This window comes from Aquila chrysaetos, chromosome 22 (assembly GCF_900496995.4).
Source record: "Aquila chrysaetos chrysaetos chromosome 22, bAquChr1.4, whole genome shotgun sequence".
Lineage (NCBI taxonomy): Eukaryota > Metazoa > Chordata > Aves > Accipitriformes > Accipitridae > Aquila > Aquila chrysaetos.
In genome coordinates this window covers 5,414,828-5,434,497 of record NC_044025.1, presented here as the reverse complement: position 1 = coordinate 5,434,497, position 19,670 = coordinate 5,414,828, and the positions used below count along the sequence as shown (strand labels likewise).

Sequence of the window (19,670 nt, the reverse complement as noted above, 5' to 3'; positions counted from 1 at the left end):
AATTTAAACCCATTTTTCCTCCTATTTCAGTTCAGACACCTGAAGATATTGGCTAAGAGAGCAATATTGTGCTCTAGTAGCTTTTGACATTTGTGTTTTTGTTATTCGCAGTCAATTAAGAATAGAGCTTTAAGTGTTGAGTACAAAAATACAGACTTTTGAATGTATTAGGAAAAAAAACCCCAAGCAGCAAGCAACCAGCTGCTCCAAAACAAATCAGCAACAGAAAATGGCTGCTCTTGTTACTGAATAATTTGTTACCCGGCCCGTTGTGGACTCTGCTGGACGGGACTGCGGTGTGCCGCACATGAGGTCATGCTGGAGACATTGACCCCCACAGCAAAAAAAAATGAGCCTTCTACAGACTTTGTTCTCTGCTCTGTTCTTCCTTTTCACATAGGTAAGAGCTTACCTATGAACCAAACCTTCCCTTTCTTTGCTCATGTGAAAACAATCACCTGTTTGTTTATTGCTTTACAGTTCAAACAGACTCTGATAACGCTGAATTCTTTTGTTGTGAGTGTAAGTGGTAAAAGGGAGTAAGTTACCACACGCACATTCCTGATTACATTCATAAATTCATACGGTTCAATGAGAGGCATTTTTTTTCTGAGTTAAAAAATACAGAGGAGTGGAAAAATAAGATCTTTTGACTTGAGTCAGAACTACCTGCAAATATTTTCTGAGATATTTATTTCAAAAGCAATTATCTTTAAAAAAAATTACACAATTACTTTCTTCATAAACACAGTTGATGACATCTGGAAAAGAAAAGGTATTTGTTCGGCTTCTTTACATATAGCCTTTCTCTAGATGATCTATACGTGTTCTGAAAATTTGAAAAACCACTTTAAAACAAGACATGCCTTTGGAAGTACCTCTGTGCTTGAACATAAGACCACAAATACAGGAACATGAAAATACATAATAATTTGTTCTCACTTTGTTATTCGTTTCTTGTCTTATAATATTTAAACACATTAGTTGTTGCTGATTTTTCTTCTATTGTTACAGTTCCCCCTTTTAAATGTCTTAAGTACTTTGCTGAGTGTTTTACAAAGAGAGAAACACCATTATCCATGAGATTAAAAGCAGCAAAGAGAAAATGACAGCCACAGAGACTAGCCCAGTGCCCCGCACAAATCCATTGCACACCGCTGGCGTCAGCCCAGGACTCCCGGCGGTCCTGGTGTCTGCTCGCTGGAGCGGCACTGCTCCCAGTGCTCCGAGTCTTTGCTTCCAAAAGAAACCGCAAGCTTCGTTTAGAGTTGTGGACAGATAGAGTGTTCGTTCCCTTATTCTTGCTTTATTATTAATTTAAAAGCCTTGTGTATGGTCCTGTTCATAAAAGCAACACATTTAGTGGCCCCCTCCAAGTTTGGTGTCAGATAAAGTGGGGTTAAATCAGGCTATTTTCCAAATGCCTCACTTTCAGTTTTACTTGTCTTCATTTTCTTCCCTGCTCAACCACTTCATCAGCCAACTGCTACTGCATTCTGCTTTGGCCTCCGGAGAATTAGCAGTTCTGACTCCCAGCAGGTTGTCAGAAAGCCTGAAAGAAGTTATCTTACCCTCAAAATCTGGCAGAAAAATGAGATGTTATTTCTATTGTCTTTCTTGCTTTTACTTTTCCTCCCCGGCCCTTTGGGGCTCCCCTCTTCCCATCCTCCAGTTTCCTTTTCCACCCTGTGCTTGGCAGGGATCCCCGCTCCATTCTGCTGTTTCAATAGCTGGAGCTCTGCAAAACTTCTTGCTTTCCCCCCACCCGTGACGGTAGGAAACCAGCGCTGGCTGGCGCTCCCTGGGGAAAACGCTACCTCACGCGAGACTCCCCTCATCGCCACGCCGCGCGGGTCGCCCGCCTTAGCTCGCGGCCCGATCGCACGCCGTCGCGTGAGCTTTCGTTGGGACATTTTGCCACGGGCAGTCTGTTCCAAGCCTAAACCACTGAAATCCGTGGAGAGAGGACTGCGGAGGGCACGTCCCCGAAGCTCCTTCCACCCTGCGCCGCGGCCACGGCAGAGGCACGCTCGGGTGCCGGCCGCGGAAGGGGTGCCGCGCCGCGCAGCGTGGGCACCACCACCCACCCTCCGGCCCACGGCCTCGCACCCGGGACTTTATCGAGCTCGTTTTTAGAACCCTGCCTTCTGCCGACGGCCTTGCCGCACCTACACGGCCAGCCGCGAAGAGCTCTCGCCCTCGAAGCCGCAGGAGCGGGAAAGCCGCCGCCGTCACCCGCGCCGAGACCCGCGCGGGCGGCTCCGCTGGCTGTTCGCTTCCCGCCGGCCGACCGGGCCCGGCGGGGAGCCCAGCGGGCGGCGGGGGGCCCAGCCCTGCCGGGGGGGCCAGCGGCGGCCCGGGGACACCCCCACGGCCCGAGGGACGTCCCCCAGGTCGGGGAAGAGCTTCCGCGCTTGTCCCTGCGAGGGCCAGCCCCCCACGCCCCGCGTCTCCGCGGGGGGGCACCGAGCGGACCCCGATCCGCGTTTTCGGCACCCCCCATCCTCCACCTCCCGGGCTTCTCCTCAGAGGGGCCGGGCCGAGCCGCAGGCCCCTACGGGCGAGAGAGCGGTTATAACGGCAGCCCTCCGGGCTCGGCCTCGTAGCTCCCGCCCTGCGCTGGCCCCCGAACACGGGTGTCCGTCCCACGGCCCCCCCCCCCCCCCCCCCGCCGGGCCGCCGACCGCGCGGGGAGCGGCACCCGCCGCAGGCGCCCCCCCCTCCCCGCCGGCAGGGGGCGCCCTGGTGCGTGCGGCGGCGGGGCGGGGCGGAGCCTCTCAGAACCGGCATCCCCCGCCCGGGGCGCCGGGGGTGGGCGGGGCGGAGCCGCCCCGGGACTCGCCGGGCCGCCGCCGCTTGGCGGAGCAGGAAATGGAGGCGTGAGGGGCCGGGCGGGCCGCGGCTTCCCGCGCCGCAGGGCTGACCGTGGGCTCGCCCGCCGCCCTCCCCGGACCGCCCCCGCCGCGCCGCGGTGCGGGGCCGGGCGCCTCGGCCCGGCCCGGCCCGCCTCGGCCGGCTCCGCGCCCCGCCTCCGCCGCGGGGCCGGCATGTGAGGCTGCCCGGCGGCGGCGCCTCCCTGCGCGGCTGGGCCGGTGCGGCCCCCGCACCGCTCCTCGCCGCCCGCGGGAGGGGAGGCCCGGCCCGGCCCGGCCCTGCCCCGGGGCCGTCCCCCCCTCACCCCCCCCCCCCCCACCGTCCCGTCCCGTCCCGGAGCGGTGGATGGGGCAGCGCGGCCGTTGGTGGGGACGATGCCGCGGAAGGAGCTGCCGCTGCCCGAGGGCTGGGAGGAGGCGCGGGACTACGACGGGAAGGTGTACTACATCGACCACGGCAGCCGCACCACCAGCTGGGTCGACCCCCGCGACAGGTGGGCGGCGGCGGCGGCGGGGCCGGGGGGGGGCGGGCAGGGCGGGGGGACCCTCCGGGTCCCTCTTCTCCCCTTCCCGGGGGGGACCCGCGGGCGGCGGTGTGCCTGCCGCCGGCCGGCGCGGCTCCTCGGCGCGTCCTCTCCTCGCTCCCAAGTTGCCCGGTCGGTACCTGCTGCCGGCCGGCCGGGCTCCGGTTTGGCTCCGCGGGAGGGCAGGGCGGGGAAGGGAAGGGAAGGGACGGGACGGTCGTTTCGTTACCCGCGGCCCCGGCTGGGCGCCTGCCTGCAGCTCGGGAGGCGAGGGATGGCGGGAGGTCGGTGAGTTTCGTGGCGGCCGTTTTGTCCTCCCGTTCCGACCCACCTCCTCTCCCGTCTCCAGACATCTCGCGGATCTGCGTTGCCCGCTGCCCGCAGGGCGTGAGTGTAGGGCAGCTGGCACCAGCGCTGCCATCCGAACCGCGGCGGGGGTGGGCAGCCCGCCTGCATCCCCCCCCCCCCCCCCCCCGCCCCGGGCAGCGGTGGCTCGGTGGAGCCGGGGGGGGCTGGCAGCGCAGGGTCAGAGGGGCGCCGGTGGGTCCTATCCTGCATCGCGGCCCACCTCTGCAGGCAGCTCTGCGGCCTCGGTGAGCGTGGCGATTACGGAGGTCGCTGACTTCGGGGTGTGTTTCCGATTGCCCCCGTCTGCCTCCTGCCTCCCAGCAGTCCCCTCTCGCTCCTACTTGCTCCGAGGAGCTCTTTCCCTATGTTGCTCACTTTAAAAAGTAAGAGAAACAGGGAAGAGTCTACTGTTCGAGACCCGAGTGATTTTCTAAGCAACATTCTGTCCTAGTGCGTTCTAGTTCTGTGCTCGAGGCAGTTATGGTAAGCCGGGGTACGGTAGCTTGAGCATGCGGGAGGCTCAACTACTTCTGTTGAAATCAGAAGTTTCTAAATTTCACACGTAATGCTCTGTTAGCTGAAGTTCCCAGACACAGCAACTCAAAAATCCATCTTGATGAGCTGGAAGTTCCAACAGTCTGAATATGCGGTTTGTCGTTGATAAGTTTTATGCGCTTCCCCCACCTGACAGTGAGTGTTCTCCTTGTTCTGGGGCACCTAGTGTAACTCCTGAATTTGTTTTCCTTTCTTCCCCTTGCCCCAGCAATAAGTTCCTTGAAGGGGCTTCCATTGTTGGTGGGATGTCAGTACTTTGCCTTCTCTCCAGTTCTACTTAGATGTTTTTTGTTAAGCATGAAAGTGAATGATTGTCCCATTTTACAAGACTTCAAGGAGTGTTCTGCATTCCAGGAATAATCCTTGTGTGTACTGTACACAAATGTAACCTGCTGCCAGCCAGGAGTTTGGAACTCATTTGGGGGCTTCTGGTTCAGCAATGTGGTTGAGAAGGGCTAGTAACACAGTAGTTTCAAGATGTGTTTTTAAATAAAAGTCAATACAAGATTAAATTAGGAACGCTTTCCTGGCATCTTTATTTTGTTACAGAGAACGAAGACAAGTGAAAAATCTAATAGGCTTAATACTGGCTTATAAAAATTCTCATATGTCCTGGGTTAGTGACTCAAAAATGACAGAAGTTACTAAATGAGTGCCTCCTTTATGCATGTGTACTGAGCTGTCGCAGAACCATTACCTCCTCACCACTGTTAAAGGAGGATATTCAAACACATACTGATAACTTGTATCACATGACATATTTGTCGTGCACATAGAAATACATACACCTGAATATACACGGCCCTGACGAGCTTTGCATCTGATTCACCTTCCAGTAGCGCTACCAAGAAAACAAGCTGCATTGGACACTCCCCCTGAAAATCCTCAAGGTTTTGAAGGGTTTATTGGTCCACCACTAGAACAAATATGTGACATGACACTTAACCCATCACCTGGGGGACCACATGCTTGTATTGTTTGAAACCCTGCTCTGACACACAGGAAAGAAGTTTCTCTTCCAATTGATTAACACTGTCTGTGAAAACCAGCTGATGGGGAATTTCTGATCACCTTGTCATAAGATAACTACTCTCTGTGGTAGTGAACTTGATTTGCACACTGATCCTTGAACTTTGCCAGTGTATTTTATGTTTGAATATTTGTAAGTGTGGCTTTTTACAAGTCATCTTCAACATTGCTGCAGCTGAGAGGTTGGTTTGCGTATTCGCTACAGTTCCTTCTGTGTGCTGTGCTTACACATGCTGTCTTTTACCCAGCGAGAAGCAATAGGTATTAGGAAACATGGCTGTAAAACCGCAAGTTCGAGGGATGTGGAGAAAGATGTATGTGTTGGGGCAACCCAGTTGCTTGTCAGTGGTACTGTACCTTTGTAATACCTGATCAGTTTATTCAGGGAGCAACAACTGGTAGCTAAAGATAGGACGCACAGGTTTTTAAACCTTCCCTAAATCTTTCATTCTAGCTTAATTTAGTGGAAATAAACATGAGCAGGGATACCATCTAGCTTCAGGGCACGGGCTTGCCCATTGTTTTTGTGACAACAGTTGGTGTCAGGTTTATAGTCGTGCTGAGGTTGGTTTAATAGGCTGCTAGGGAAGCAGGCCTGGCTGTGGGCACACAGGGGGGTGTCGGGAGCAGGGAAGGGCAGGCAGGGGCTGTACGGTGGGACCTCAGAGGGCCTTGGACTGTACGAAATCAAAAGCTGGGCTGGTGGTTTTCTAGCTCTCGTGTAACGCATGACACCAGTCCTGCAGATGGGCTATTGCTAAGAGAGGCCATTAGACTTTGCCAGTAGGAAGTCACTGGCACCCAGTGGCATCTCATTCTCCTGTAAAGCTGACTTGAGTGATGCTCAGATGACTCAAATCTTGATTGAAGCAACTGCATGTCAGAGCACTTCTACCTTGTACTTTTTAAGGGTATACTAGACTTCAGGGCAGTCCTGGGAAGCCTGTGGGTGTTAGAGCATTTGGGGAAATCATCTAAGGTTAAATAATCTGAAGAATATTGTGACTTAACCATTACTGTACCTGTGGTATGGTGTAACAGAAAAGAAGCAAGGTACTTTGTAAGCAAGAATTTTGGGTAAAAAAAGCTGTAAGGCAGTTCTAGTGACCAGGTGGGAAAAAAGCCACAACCCTCCTGTGTTTTTCCTTGTGTAAAAGGAAGCTCACGTAGCTCACTTTTTTATAGATCTGTCTAAAATTAGATAATTCAGGACTTGGGTACAGTGTAATGGGAGATCAAACCTTACTGAGCTAGGGGAAGAAGAAATTTGTCACTGCTAGTTTTAAAAGCAAGCATGATCTTTCAGGTATGCACCAGTACATACTGTTTGGTAAAACATACCAGAGAGTTGTCCCGGTTGCTTGCTTTAACACAGAGGGTGCATCTGCGCTGTAAGCTGCTGTGCCGATGACCAAACAGAAAATAAGAATGGTGTCTCAAAACATTAGCACCAGCTGCTGCCCCTTCTTAAACATCAGTGTGAATCAGGAATTGCACCAACAGAGTGCTCCGAATGAGGTTTCTGCTTTCATCAGATGTGAGGGTTAGAGGTGGGTATCTGGGTTCCGGTGGGTGTGCTGTCCTTGGGTGCTTTACACCAGGTTTAGGGGAACCTCTGCTCTCTCTCAAACCATCTTGGAAGAAGATAGTTTTCTTCACTTCTCTTTGCCTTTCAACCCAGAAGCTTCCTGATTGCACTGAGGATTTGGAAATGCCTGACACCCTGTTCCACTCTCCAGTATTTGTGTTCTTGTACTCTTCCTACTGGCATGGTGGTGTAAGCAGTTTTTTCTAGGTTATTTTAGATGGAGCTGGTTGAACTTCTCATTTTACCCCAATCACTGGCCTCCTGTTGAGAGTGAAAGCTAGTGAAACAGGAGTACTTCTAGCTTCAGTTTGGTGAAGCTACTTAACAGCAGCAGATGTTTTCAGTTTTGGGAGGCAGCAGTGCCTCAGTTGATAGCCCTTCATTTCTTGAAGGCTGTTATTGGTGTAAAGGGTTGGAGACGTTTACTGTATGAAAGCCCAGGTTCTGCAGTTGCTCCCTGAAATCCCTTCCTACTCCATATGGAAGTTTTTCCAGTCTGAACCTCCAAAGTAGAGCTGTGGTAAAGAGAATTAAGGAAGAGGTTTGCCAAGGTTCAGGGCCAATATGTGCCAATGTATCTGTTGTCACGTGTAGAAGACCTTGTGCATTTAAAATAGTTAGGGCCACCTGTTTATTCGGGAAGATTCAGGTTTGCTGATCCTGAGGATCTTGCTGAAGAAAAGCTAGGCATGTCATATAGAGAGCGCAATCATCTAGCCATGCCCCTCTAGGTCTGCCTTCTAGACTTGATGTGAAATACTGCAGAGTATTTTCTCTCCTCTGCATTTTTCTGATCTTGAAGTTTTTCATCCCCAGTCTGCTCTGCACACTTTGTCTCCAAACTTCCTGTATTAAAGATTTAGAAATGTGAACATCATGCTAAAAGTTCATATGTAACTGTCCACTACTTGGATTATTTGCCTACAGCATAATTACAGTCACTGGAATAAAGCTAAATATAGCTAACTTAAATGTGGGAGTTCTCCAGAATAAAAGGGCTAGAAGAAGGGAGGGCAATGAAAAGCAGCAAGAATAAAAAGAGCTGTGCTTTTCTGTAGATGAAAATCAGTAAGCATAAAGAGAAGACAGAAAAATTCTCAAAGATGGAGCATTTCCCTAGGTTTTTCTTCATCACTGGCAGCAGTGTAGGTCATGCAGCTGAAGGCTGCTAGTTTGATGCCTGCTCTTGCCTTTCTTTACCGACAGCTAGCCAAACACCCTGTCATATGTATGTGAATCTGCTGCTTTCTCATGTTTACGTTCCCCGAAATAGCTGATTGTTTTATAAAGAACAGGCAGTTCAGTGTGTGCCCATAAAGCTGTTGATAACCATTTTCCATGGGTACAGAAGTGAGTGACAGAAATGCAGTCTTCATAGTCATCTAAGTGCCATCTCTGGGAACAGGTGGCTTAATGTGTAGGACTTGTGCTGTTCTTACAATTTTTTTTCCACAGTAGATGAAAATTAGTTGGTTTATATAAGTGCTAATATATAGGGAGACAAGGACAGCAGGTAAGATTATGGTGACACTTGAAATTTTTTTAATTTATTAATATCAAGAGTCTTCCAAGATGAATTAACTCAGGCTGCACCCTGTAATTGGAAAAAGTGGATTGGAGCTGAAATAATCAGACCTCTTCAGTTATGAAAAATCAAACTTTATTGTTTTGTTGCTGGGTTGTTTTTTTCTTCCCTGAGACTCCCCAGACAAACTCTGTGGTAGGATGTATCGATCGCTTTGGAGACTGCAGGGACTGCCTTCAGAGCCAGTGTGCTTCCTCACCTGTGTAAACTCACTTTAAATTGGGGAGGGTAGCTGGAAACAACAGGTACGATGCTTTTTAACAAGGGCATCGCTGCTAAAGGTGTGGTACGCACACGTGTGTAGTGACAGAGGATGTTGGCAGTGACTTTAGAACTACTAAAAACATTATTTTATCTTACTTCCCTATGGAACGTGAAAAAAATGAAAAATGTGAAGCTTTGTTCAGCTCAGCAGCTTTTTAATGCATCTTGGGGAATTCTGAGTCTTAAAAGATCAGAATTGCTTTTGAAGGAATCTCTGTAAATCACATTGTTTAGAAATATGTAGGTTGAGCTTCATCTTCTGCTCTGGCAAGGTCATCTTGCTCACGAGATCAGTCCTTTAATTTTGCCTCAAAGACTGATGGCTTGTGAAGTTAGTGACACCGCCACAGACTGGAAACTTACTTGGCAAGGGGATCAACAATTTCATCCCTATGTAGGTCATGTATTTTCACACTGAAGTAGTTATCTTGATCTCCATCCAGTGGAATGGCTGAAAATTGGCTAGTAAATCTCAGACAGCGTGGATATGGCAGGTGAGAGCTGGCTGCTGTGTTGGTCACCTGGGGCAGGTGCTCAGCGCTGTTGCTGATGGGGCACCTTAAGCGGCTGCTGCTGCCAGAGTAAAATCCTGTATCAGTGCAGGGAGAGAGGTCCAGAAGCTGGTCTGGCTGAAAAATGTTACTTTACTGTCTGGGTTTATTTTACAGAAACAGTTGATCCCGGTTGTGTATGCTTATGCATGAAACTTGTGATGGCGCAGCTGGGGCTGAGCTGGAGGCTAGGAGGTGTGGGAGTGGGGCTGGCTCTGGTGGCAACCCGGGAATGCTGCTGAGGGTGCACTTGTGAAACTGTCCCCAGGCACTTGACATGGTCAGGCTCTCTGCCAGCCCAACCGAGTAGGTGTTCCCAGGGCTGGAGGTGCTTAGCTTTGCCCTGTGATTTCTGACCAAGTTTTACAGGGAGAGTGGATTTTCACTTGCTGGAGCCCAGGCGAAACCAGCAGTGGGGTAGAGCGTCTCCTAAATGTGTAATTCGTACTGGTGTCTTCATAGCTAGCACAGTTATGGGAAGATGAGTTTGCAGCAAACTTTTCCATGTCTGAATCTGATTTAAATTCCTCTAGTTTGTGCCAGAAAATTTATTGGAAGACTTGTCCAAAAAAGTTTAACAAAATAACTTGTACGTAAAGAAGTGATGTGTGCTAGGTGGCTGAGGGTGGTCCCGTCACTGGACTGCAACACTGCCTTTTCAGACGGGGCTCTTATCTCAGTTACTGGAGGAATCTATTAGTAAATGATTGATTCATATTCTGTGCTCCTGAAGGTGACTGCGCACTGCCAAGGCTAGCCTTGCACTCTGCTCAGCATGCCGAGGAGCGTCACCGCCCCACAATGCGTTCCTGCACGCTTTATGGAGACTCTGCTGATCTTGCTGTCTTCCAGGATTGAAATGTTCTGGGCTTGACTTGACACTCGGTTGTGTCAAGTACGGGAGAACTTCAGGTCTTTCTCAAAGAGGGGGAGAGACCATACAGCTGGCTTAGGAAAGCCTTGCTGATGTTCTCCCTGTGCAGGGGTTGGCTGCCTGAACCTGGTGGCCTTGAGTGCCACACCAGCAGGGCAAGTGTTAGCTGAAAAAAATAAATGAATAAAGGGGGGGTGGCAGCAGTTAGGCAAAGTCAGGTGGAGGTATGTAGACTAGTGCTACTACATACAAATATATGAGAGCTATGTAGATCGACCACTTCCTTGGAGAGAAATACTTTTTACGCTGGCTGGTTGCCATTCGTGAGACCTGTTTAGTAAGGTTATGTGCTTTGCTTGTGGTAATGAAGACTTAGTTTTAACTGCTCAAATAAAACCCAGAGTTCTTGTTCACAGAGCCTAAGGTTACTGCTCCCCCCTCCCTTTTAAGCTACATGCATAGATAATTGGCTGAACAAACAACAGACAAAACTGCTCCCAATAGAATAATAACTGCTTTTCACTGCCACTCATCCAGTCAAGTGACATCTGGAAGACTCTCTGGATAGTCACAGGAGGTTTGGTGCGTAACAGGAAGATGCAAAGAAGCCAAATCCTACAGCTGTCAGTGTTCTCTGGTTTTTCATGCTTTTGGATGGGTTCTGCTGGCTTGGTTTGTTCTCTGTTTATACTGGTACTTACGGCTTCCACCCCAGCCACAATGTTCTGCAACATAAGTACCCAACACATTTAAAAACCAGATGAATTGCTTTCTCAATCTTATAGAGGTGCTGTGGGGATTAATTAGTTCTGACAAAGTGCTTTCTGGCTGGGATGTCAAGCTGATGTTTCAGGACTAATGGTATTGTTCAATGAAACTATTTAATTCTCCTCAAATGCCTAATCACTGTTTTAGAAGAATTTACTCTGTGGAGGAAAGCTTTATTGATTTAAAGCACACAATAAACAGTATTGATTTGCAAGAGGCAGTCATTCATATCTGCTCTATGCAGAGCTGAGATGTAGGTGGTCACATAACTATTTTGAACTAAAATGTAAGTGAAACTATTGCTTAAATGACCCTGCAGCAACTTGCAAATTTCTCATATGTGACTTACAACTGCCTTAATACTGCCTTGTACTCAGAACAAGGGCAGTCCCCTGCTAAGGAGAGGGCTCTCTGCTATTTCATCCCTCACAACCCTACCACAGGGAGAATGGCCTGCAGAGTGGCCAAAATAATCTTCGGGACCCTTAGAGCAGCATAGGAAAACGTAGGTAGCCCAAAGCTGTCCTATAAAGCTGTGCTGTAGATAACTTTGCAGTTAATTTTGCTTGTGCCAGGCATCTGTGGCATCTGAGCCAGCTGAGCCTCCGCAGCTCCTAGAAGACATGCTGGTGGCCCAGCTGCGCAGGCTGTCCCCTTGCCCACGCAGCCTCCAAGCCATCCAGTGCACGAATCCTGCGGCACGTCCTTCGACGGGTTCAGGCAGGTTGGCTCCACGGGTTGGCAGCAGCAGTCTGTTGGACCGTGGCACCTAACCCCTGAGCGAGTGGGAAGAGTCATCTCGTTGACAGCTTCATCCTGGACACCTGAAGTTCTCATTGTTGGACTGTTTGAAAGATTGAGTATGGTTTTTAGCTGCTTATCCAAATTATCTCAAAGGGAACTTGGGTGGGGATGATAATGGAAAGTATTTGACTGTCACATGTGATGCAGCTCTGCAAATTATCCAGTCTGTTTCCTGTGAAGTATCTCGGGCTGGTGGCCTGTCTTGGGTGGTGCTGGGTCAGTCCGCCTGATTCAGGCTACAGAGAGGTTCGTAGGAACCCCTTTGGGAGGTGGAGTTTATCGTACTCAGTTGGTAGAAGTGGCTTGCTCTGCAGCTGCTGAAATGCAAGGAGGAGGTGTGTGGGTGGGAGCGGGGAGGCAGGCAGCACCCCAGGAATGGGGCAGCGGCTGTCCTGGCTGGCAGGGACTGGGCGGGCGGGTGAGGGTGGGCTCCTTGTTGCCGGCATTGCAGTAGTGCACCTGAGTGTTTCATAGTGCTCTGAAGGGGAAAACTCTGCTCACCCGAATGCTGCTTTCCCCGAGGGGAAATCTTCAGTCTTCCTACTGCCTGCTCCATAGGCTCCTGTGGTTCACTACGGGTTTATTAGGATTTCTGAGGCAGCATATGTGTGCTGTGTTTCTGCATTTTGTGTCACTGATGTAGGAGATGTGACAGTTCTACTGCAACAGTGCACACAGGGTGAGGTCCCTGCTCAATTAGCGATGCCGCTCTAGTTTTTAACAGCTGTTAGATTGTTGCAGTGCTCTTTAGGTAGGCTTTTGCTGTTCAGACCTGACCTTTGTTCAGAACGGTGCCACTTCTGTTCCTTAGCATCTGATGTGACTTGGGTTCGGTATTCTGGTTGCTGCTTATGACTTGCTGTTTTGATGGGAAGAGAGGGGCTCAGCTAGCCAGAGACCTTCCTTCTTTGGAAGGTCTCTGCTGCTGCAGCAGCTTTTGTGTTCTTTTCAGGATTTTTCCAGATGCTCTCTATGACTAGTGGAGTGATGCTAATGATGCAGCTTCATTGACTGCTGTTGTTCTGAATGAGTTCCTGTATGGCAGGGATGAAAACTTTTCTCAGGGGAGAACTTGGTATGAAAAGGAAGTATTTTTAAGATAAAATGGTAAGGCTTATCTAAATTAGGATGACTTGTACTGTGTGTAGTGTTCCAAATGAGCTTTTCATATTGAATTGTGTTAAAAAAAAAATCCTTAACATTTTTATATTGCAGAGTTTTGGCATGGTTAAACCTGAAATCAAGTCAGCACTTTGAGCAGACTTTTTTGTTGAAGCATGTATGTGGTGATGCTCGGGTGTATTTGATTAGTGATGTGTTAACCCTGCAGAGAATAAGGAGGTCAAACTCTTCTGTTCAATATATTATTCAACATTTCTCAACATCTCACCTCTCTCCACTTCAGTTGTCAGTTCACCCACTTGTTTAGATTTTTCTGAAATTCCTTGAAGTTATCTCTACATCCAGCTAACCTAAATACCTTGTCAGCCATCAAGGCAGTAAGCCAGACTTGTAATTTGTCTTTTCTTATGTCACTAGTAAGTACTCCACACCACAAGATCTAAGCATCAAAGTTAAACAATCTGTTGCCTTGATGGGACACTGACTAATTATTATGTGGACACATACATAGAAGGCTTTAGGCTGTTTAACAGCTAGTTCTCAAAAAGGAAGTTTTCCAATATTCTAGACATAGGCAGATTTGTCTGGTAAAGAGATCTCCTTACAGTCCTCAGTGAGTGTTTGTCTGTCAGTTTTTAATCTATATATGCAGTAAAGTGAAATTTCATGGCTGCTACCACATCCCATGGCTTTCTGTGGCACCAAGGTTTTGCAAGGTATCTTAGACTCCCTACTTTTCCTATTTTTTGCTTTTTAAATTTGAACATAGAAACTTCCATATTTAACTTAAATCCAGTCTGTCAAATATCAATGTGATATCTTTTCAGTTGAGATGGTCTGTAATTCTGAATAAAGGTAGATATACTGTCATATGTCATCTGTTAATTATTCATAGACTATTGTATGGCATTGCTAGGCATGCAACTGGCTCACTAGTAATTTAATTTAGGAGCTATCTGCCATCATAGTATCTGCTTGATGCTAAGAGAAGCATAACCTGAATGTAAATACTTCCTTAAAGCACATGTTGTTCGCTTGCCTGATCTCTTGTACTCCTTGGGCACTACTCTCGCTTCCTTTTTAAGATTTCTTTTTAGGAGAAGAATATGTGGGTGGAAAGGGAGGGGTATGTGGCTGAGGAACCTGGCTTGGTCATTTGCAAAAGGGTTGCATGGATAAAAATCTCAGTTTGCAAAGACAAATTTGCAACTGAACTGGTCACACAGAGTCCTCCACTCAGACTTGTTTTCACACATTCTTTGTAAATGCCACTCTTATCCCTAAAGCAAATGTTCTGTGTTGCATTTTCTCATCTTTATTCTCTATTTGTCTAGTAGTGTGTTGCTAATACCCCATAGTGCTTCCTGGTTTATTTTCTTGCTTCCTGGTTTATTTTCTGTCTGCTTCCCAGATACAGGCTCCTGCAGTTTTGGATGGTAGTTCTGACAAGTTGTGTTGCATCTTCAGTAGCTTAGAAGGGTTGGTGTTCCTTTCTAGTGTGGTCACTATGGGTTTTGAGTCAGGTGCTGTGGTGGTTCCTCCTTCCCTTTGGGAAAAGACCCCTCGATTATTGGAGGAGGACATGACTGCAGCTGAACATGCCGCAGTTCACAGCCCAGTTTAGACGTGTGAACAGACAGTGACTATTTGGGGGTGGGAGGACTTGGTCTTCTTTCAGGCCATGTCCTATCATGTCTCTGTGGCTGCTGCCAGAGCCCTTGTGTTCTCTTCTGCAAGGCAGCAAGACGTGGGCTGGAACTCGAGGGCTGCTCCAGTTTTCTGAACAGAGCCAAGTGACACCAGGTCCTTGAAAGAGAAAGGCAGCTGGTGCAGTTAACTCCTTGGTGTTTAGGGTTTTGCTGTGTAGTAACAGAAATGAGAACAGTCCAAGTGGTAATTCACACCCGTAATCATTCTGCTTGGAAATCTGCTTGTGACACTTGCTTCTGATGGAGCGCTGCATGTTGGTAAGTGTTTCTTCACGATCAGATTTATTACAGAATAGATTTGCAGTGACAAAACCTAAATTAAATAATTTTAACAATTACCTTTAAAGGCATTATTGTTTGAATTACTTCCCTGGAGTAGTTGGGCAGATGTGTGGCAACACCTCTCTGAATGACAATAGTGCCTCTCACTAAATATATTGTTGAATCTAGGCTGAAATGCGTCTTTGATCCAGCTACTTTGTGTCCAGCCTGGATGCCTCATGAAAGGTGTAGGGATTAATGGAGTTATGTCAGTATGAATTAAGGATTTTACAATAACAGTTTTATTATTTATGTTACTCCTAGATGTTTATGGAGGGTTTATTTCTCTTTAGGTAGTGTCTTTGCAGTCAAAGGCAAGCCGTTGACCTGTCATTTCATGTTTTTGTGTTCCCAGCTCTGACGCTCAGAGCACTCCTTTTTCCAGTGATTGTTGCTTCTACTTTCTTTCTCACAAGCTGTGTAACACTGTTGGTTGGTTCTCTTATGGCCATGCTTACAGGGTCTTTAAAGTTTTTCATAAAGTAAGCATTTTGCCTGATGGGAGAAGGAGGTTTACAGAGTTTAAAAAAAAAAAAAAAAAAAAAAAAAAGGCAAGAAATACACTGTAGATAATAGATTCCAAAAATGCAAATTTGTTTAAGCAACTCCTTAAAAAGAAGGGAGGGAGGAAGGAATTGAAGATTAAAACCTGTGTTTATATACATGTAGAAGCTGGAGGCAAAGCAATCCATTCATAAATATACAATAGGATTTATGTCATGGTGAGAAGTGCTACATGCATATTCATGTGTAATTTGCAAATCCTTTAGCGATTAAATACTTTACTCCAAACTCTAGAACTAAATAACCTTCTTGTTGAAATGAGATGTCCAAAGGCTCTAATGCTTCTCCAGTGGAGGGGAAAGGCTGGCTGGTGTAATAGATCTGATATTCTAATTTTCACTCTATTGAAAGACTTTTGGTGTGCTTTGGGCATTATTTTATTAGGGTAATCAGTAAGTCTTGAACAAAACATGTGAAGCAGAGACTTGCAAGAAATATCATAAAGCTTTTCATGCTAAGAAAAGCAAACAGACTTGGAAACTTGTTAGGATGTTTTTCTCAACTGATTTTAATGTCAAATACCTTTGTCTAAACTTTCATATCCTGTAGGTAAGGAAGGAGGCAGATGAGTATTAGAGCTTGGAGTGCTGATGTCCAAAAGAAGTAGCCTTTGTACAAGTGGAGTGAATCGCCTTTAAAGGATGTAGCCTCAGTTCTTCATATAACACTAAAAGAATGAGTGTGAATGCACTGTTGCTGATGCTTTTGGTTTTCAAAAGCTTTAAAGTATTGTAGACAAACTATAGACCTTCCAGTATCATGAATGGGGAAAAATACTGCTACAGAATAACTGTTTCCTGCAGCTTGGGTTGTTACGGCTGCTGAGTGCTCCGTGACAATGCAGTTTCTGGGTAGGCTGGGGTGATATGACTGGTTTATCTTGCCCTTCAGTCATCGGACTAAATGATACTCTGCAAATGGGACAGCAACTGACAGGCATCCTGCTGAAAAAAGAGAGTTCAGCGTATGCCTCTAATACTACCCTGATAAGATAAGGTTGGGACTTGTCATGCGATTGTGTTATATGCTCTGTGCCTGCCCTCACCTTCCTCGGGATCCTTTCGCAGTTGGAAGTAGCAGGCCCGTGTCCTCTCTATTTCTGTATTGCTACGGTCAGTTATTAAAGAACCACATTTTTGGGGGCTTAAAGTTCTGCTCAGTTCTTAAAACTGGACTGCATGTTCAGTTACATCAACTTAAATTCTCTGTTTGCCCTTTGGGAAAGCTGTGGTTTATTCTTGTATCTGGACCATCACAAAGTGTTGCTTACTGTGCTCTCTCCTGGTGTTCCTGATGGCTCATTTTGGAATTGCCCCTTTTTGTAGCTTTATGAGCCCTTTTTCCTTTGTACATCAGTTTTGCGTTGGGAAGAACATAAAGTACATCCACGCTGGATGGGAAAAGCCAGCAAAGTTCTCGTGTTCTTTTCTCCCCACTGAGGTTAGTCCCTTTTTGAAAGCTGTGTTGTCTGATTTAGCTTTCCTGCTCCCGTTTTGTAACAGCCTGCTTCTGGGATGCTTTGATTCAACTGAACAAGAAAACAGGGCAATGCACTCAATTCACCAAGGATGATATATGCATTTTTCTGGCTGGCACAGGTGTAACAAATTGCCCTTTTAGTCCTGTTTACTTGTTTTTCTCGTTTGGTCACAGGTAGGTTCTGCTCCTTGGTGATCAGAGAAGAGCCCTGGATTCCCTATTCCTGTCTTGTGTTGTGATCAGGGAGGCATGTAGCAGAGGTGATGTCCCTTTGGTGCTTTGGGGGCTCTGCTGTACAAAGCTGTACTTTGGTTGATTTGAAGTAGTGTTTCCAGGTAACTGTGAGAAGTTGTTGCTTTTGCAATGAGCACTGAGAATTTGTTATCGTCTGCCATGTCAGAGCATCAGTGTGTCTAAGCTGGTGGCTAGTCACATAAGGGGATGAAAATGCAGCTCTGGGTACTTGAAGAATATGAATTGATTTAGTTCCGTAGCAAGGACAAAATTGGGGTAAGCAAACCCAGTCCTCCTTAAACTGAGCCCTCAGTGGGTGACTTCTTGGCTTTACATGGTGGACACTTCGCCCATCAAGCAGTTGAGGTGCAGACAGGGGAATGACTGATGTGTGAAGTATGAGGTTTCTGATTACTGTGGGGCTGTATGAGCTGGTTTTATGCCAGTATTTCGTATTATATGTTAATGAGGAAAAATAGGAGGGATTAATTTACTAACAAACCTCACTTTTTAAATGAGTGCTGCTCAGGTAGAGGCTGGATGGGATGTGAATTTGATGCCCCCCCCCTCCGCCCCATTTCAGTAGCCATAAGTGATTGCCTCTGGATCCGTCATCTCAAAAGAGTGCAGTGAACCATTGCTTACAGTATTGTAATCACTTGTACATTTGCTGGTGGAAAAGGTACAAAGCTTTGCCATAGAACCTGGTTGTGGCTGGAGTGCATCATGTAATCTTGCCCTCTCGTGCTGCTGGAGGTCTGGCTGTGGGCCTGAGTGCAAGTCCCACCGGCAGGGCTGGGACAGGCTGAGGAGCAGCTGAGCCTTCCTGCCACGGGAGGTGGCTGCTCCTTCAGCCCCGGTGCCTATCCGTCTCCTCACTAAACTAGCTGGCACACAGAAAACTGCTCCCTCTCTTTCTGGGCACCAGGAGGTTGAAATGGCCCAAGGACTGTCTTTTGCAGAAGTGACCTCCTGGGTGGGAGTAACCTTCCTGCAGAACACGGTTCCCCTGGAAGTCATGGCTTGCTCCTGAGCTGCGGTCGGTGCGGTCGCACTGTGCTTGCTTGGCACTGCGGGTGGTGAGCATGGGTTCAGCGAGGCAGCCGTGTCACTTGTAGTTTGTCTTTCAAAGCAGACAGCTTAAATATCAGATTGATGCTTTCTCAGTGCTGCGCTGTGGGCTGTAATTCCATCTGCTGCGACACTGTGAAGGTGACACCTAAAAAGGTATGTGCTTCTTTCTGGATGTCCCCCCTCTATCTTCTGCATGTGTAACTGGAGGTACCGTTTTACCTGCGTGTTGGCCTTGCTCAGCATGTGGTTGCTCGGGAGCCTAGCAAAACACTCGATGTTTTTCTCTGAAATGCTGTTAGAGAGAATTTCAATGTCCTATTTCATTCATCCCAATCACTGCAGTTTCTGCAATATCGATGTCCTTTGTCTTCTCTGGTCTGGAACAGTAGAGGCATCTGTTTATGCCATTGATTTGGCAATTACTAGAAGGACATTGAATAAAGGGTGTTAGTGGAAGGGAGGAGTGTTCAAAGACTTCTGCCAGTAAGGTCTGTGTTTTTAATAGTTCTGCAGATTGATCACTGATTTTGGAAGTTGATAGCCTGAATCAGTCTATAGGTTAGCTTAAAGATACTAGCCAAAGGCAACAAAGTATTTTGTTTGCCTGAGAATTGCAGCTTGGCCTTTGCAGGTGAGCTGAATTATGGATAATGATTTATTTAGCTGAGCTGATAGGACTAAGTTAATATGCATGTTGAGAAATCTGCATTGATGGTGTAGATCAGCGTTTGGGTAGAAATGAATAAAATGGATAATACAGTGAAACTGTTTGCTGAAAAAATTACTGGCATGGGAGTCGCATTTCATTCAGGTGCTGATGGTGAAGTAGTACTTAGTTAAGCAGCAAATTTCAAACCTGTAAGCTTTCGTGATGGCTTACTTAAGACCAGATGTACAGGGCTATAAGGCACAATGTCAGATCCATTAAACACAACTTTAACTTAAAAAGAAGGATGGAAATGAATAGCTGAGATATTTTAGGTAATTGCCTTGAGCAACAGGGATGGTTGTATTGTAACAGCTTCAGTAAGTTATAAGCAGGCTGCAGCTGAGACCAGATCAGGCAACTGATAATTTGCACAGTTCCTGGCATAATTTGGTTGAAGAGCAGCACACATGGTGTGTGCAGGCTCTACTCCTTGGTATCTGCCCTGAGCTCCCTTACAGGGTGTGTGTGTGTACCCACAGAGGTCTGGTTCCAGTAACACTTCCCACCTCCCCAGCTGCTTTAGTTTTACCTGAAGTATCTTGCTACAAATACTGGTTTTCACTGAGTAAGACTTAAAATGCAGTTTTACTCATTCAGCTGCTTCTTATCCTTTGGCAGCTATAAAGGCTATGAAAACTGATAGTTACGAAGAAAAAATGTTATTGAGGGATCTTGGAACAAAACAGTATTTTTCA

The 19,670-nt window shown here is 47.3% G+C and overlaps 1 protein-coding gene across 1 annotated transcript in view; it reads left to right on the top strand.

The window, feature by feature from the left end:
* The first annotated feature begins 3,015 nt into the window (after window positions 1-3,015).
* WWC1 (WW and C2 domain containing 1) overlaps window positions 3,016-19,670 on the top strand; it is a 74,674-nt gene continuing 58,019 nt past the window's right edge. The window contains exon 1 of the mRNA XM_029997614.2: window positions 3,016-3,367. Coding sequence (XP_029853474.1) covers window positions 3,249-3,367 — 119 coding nt within the window. The 5' untranslated portion in view covers window positions 3,016-3,248. The remainder of the gene's footprint in view (window positions 3,368-19,670) is intronic.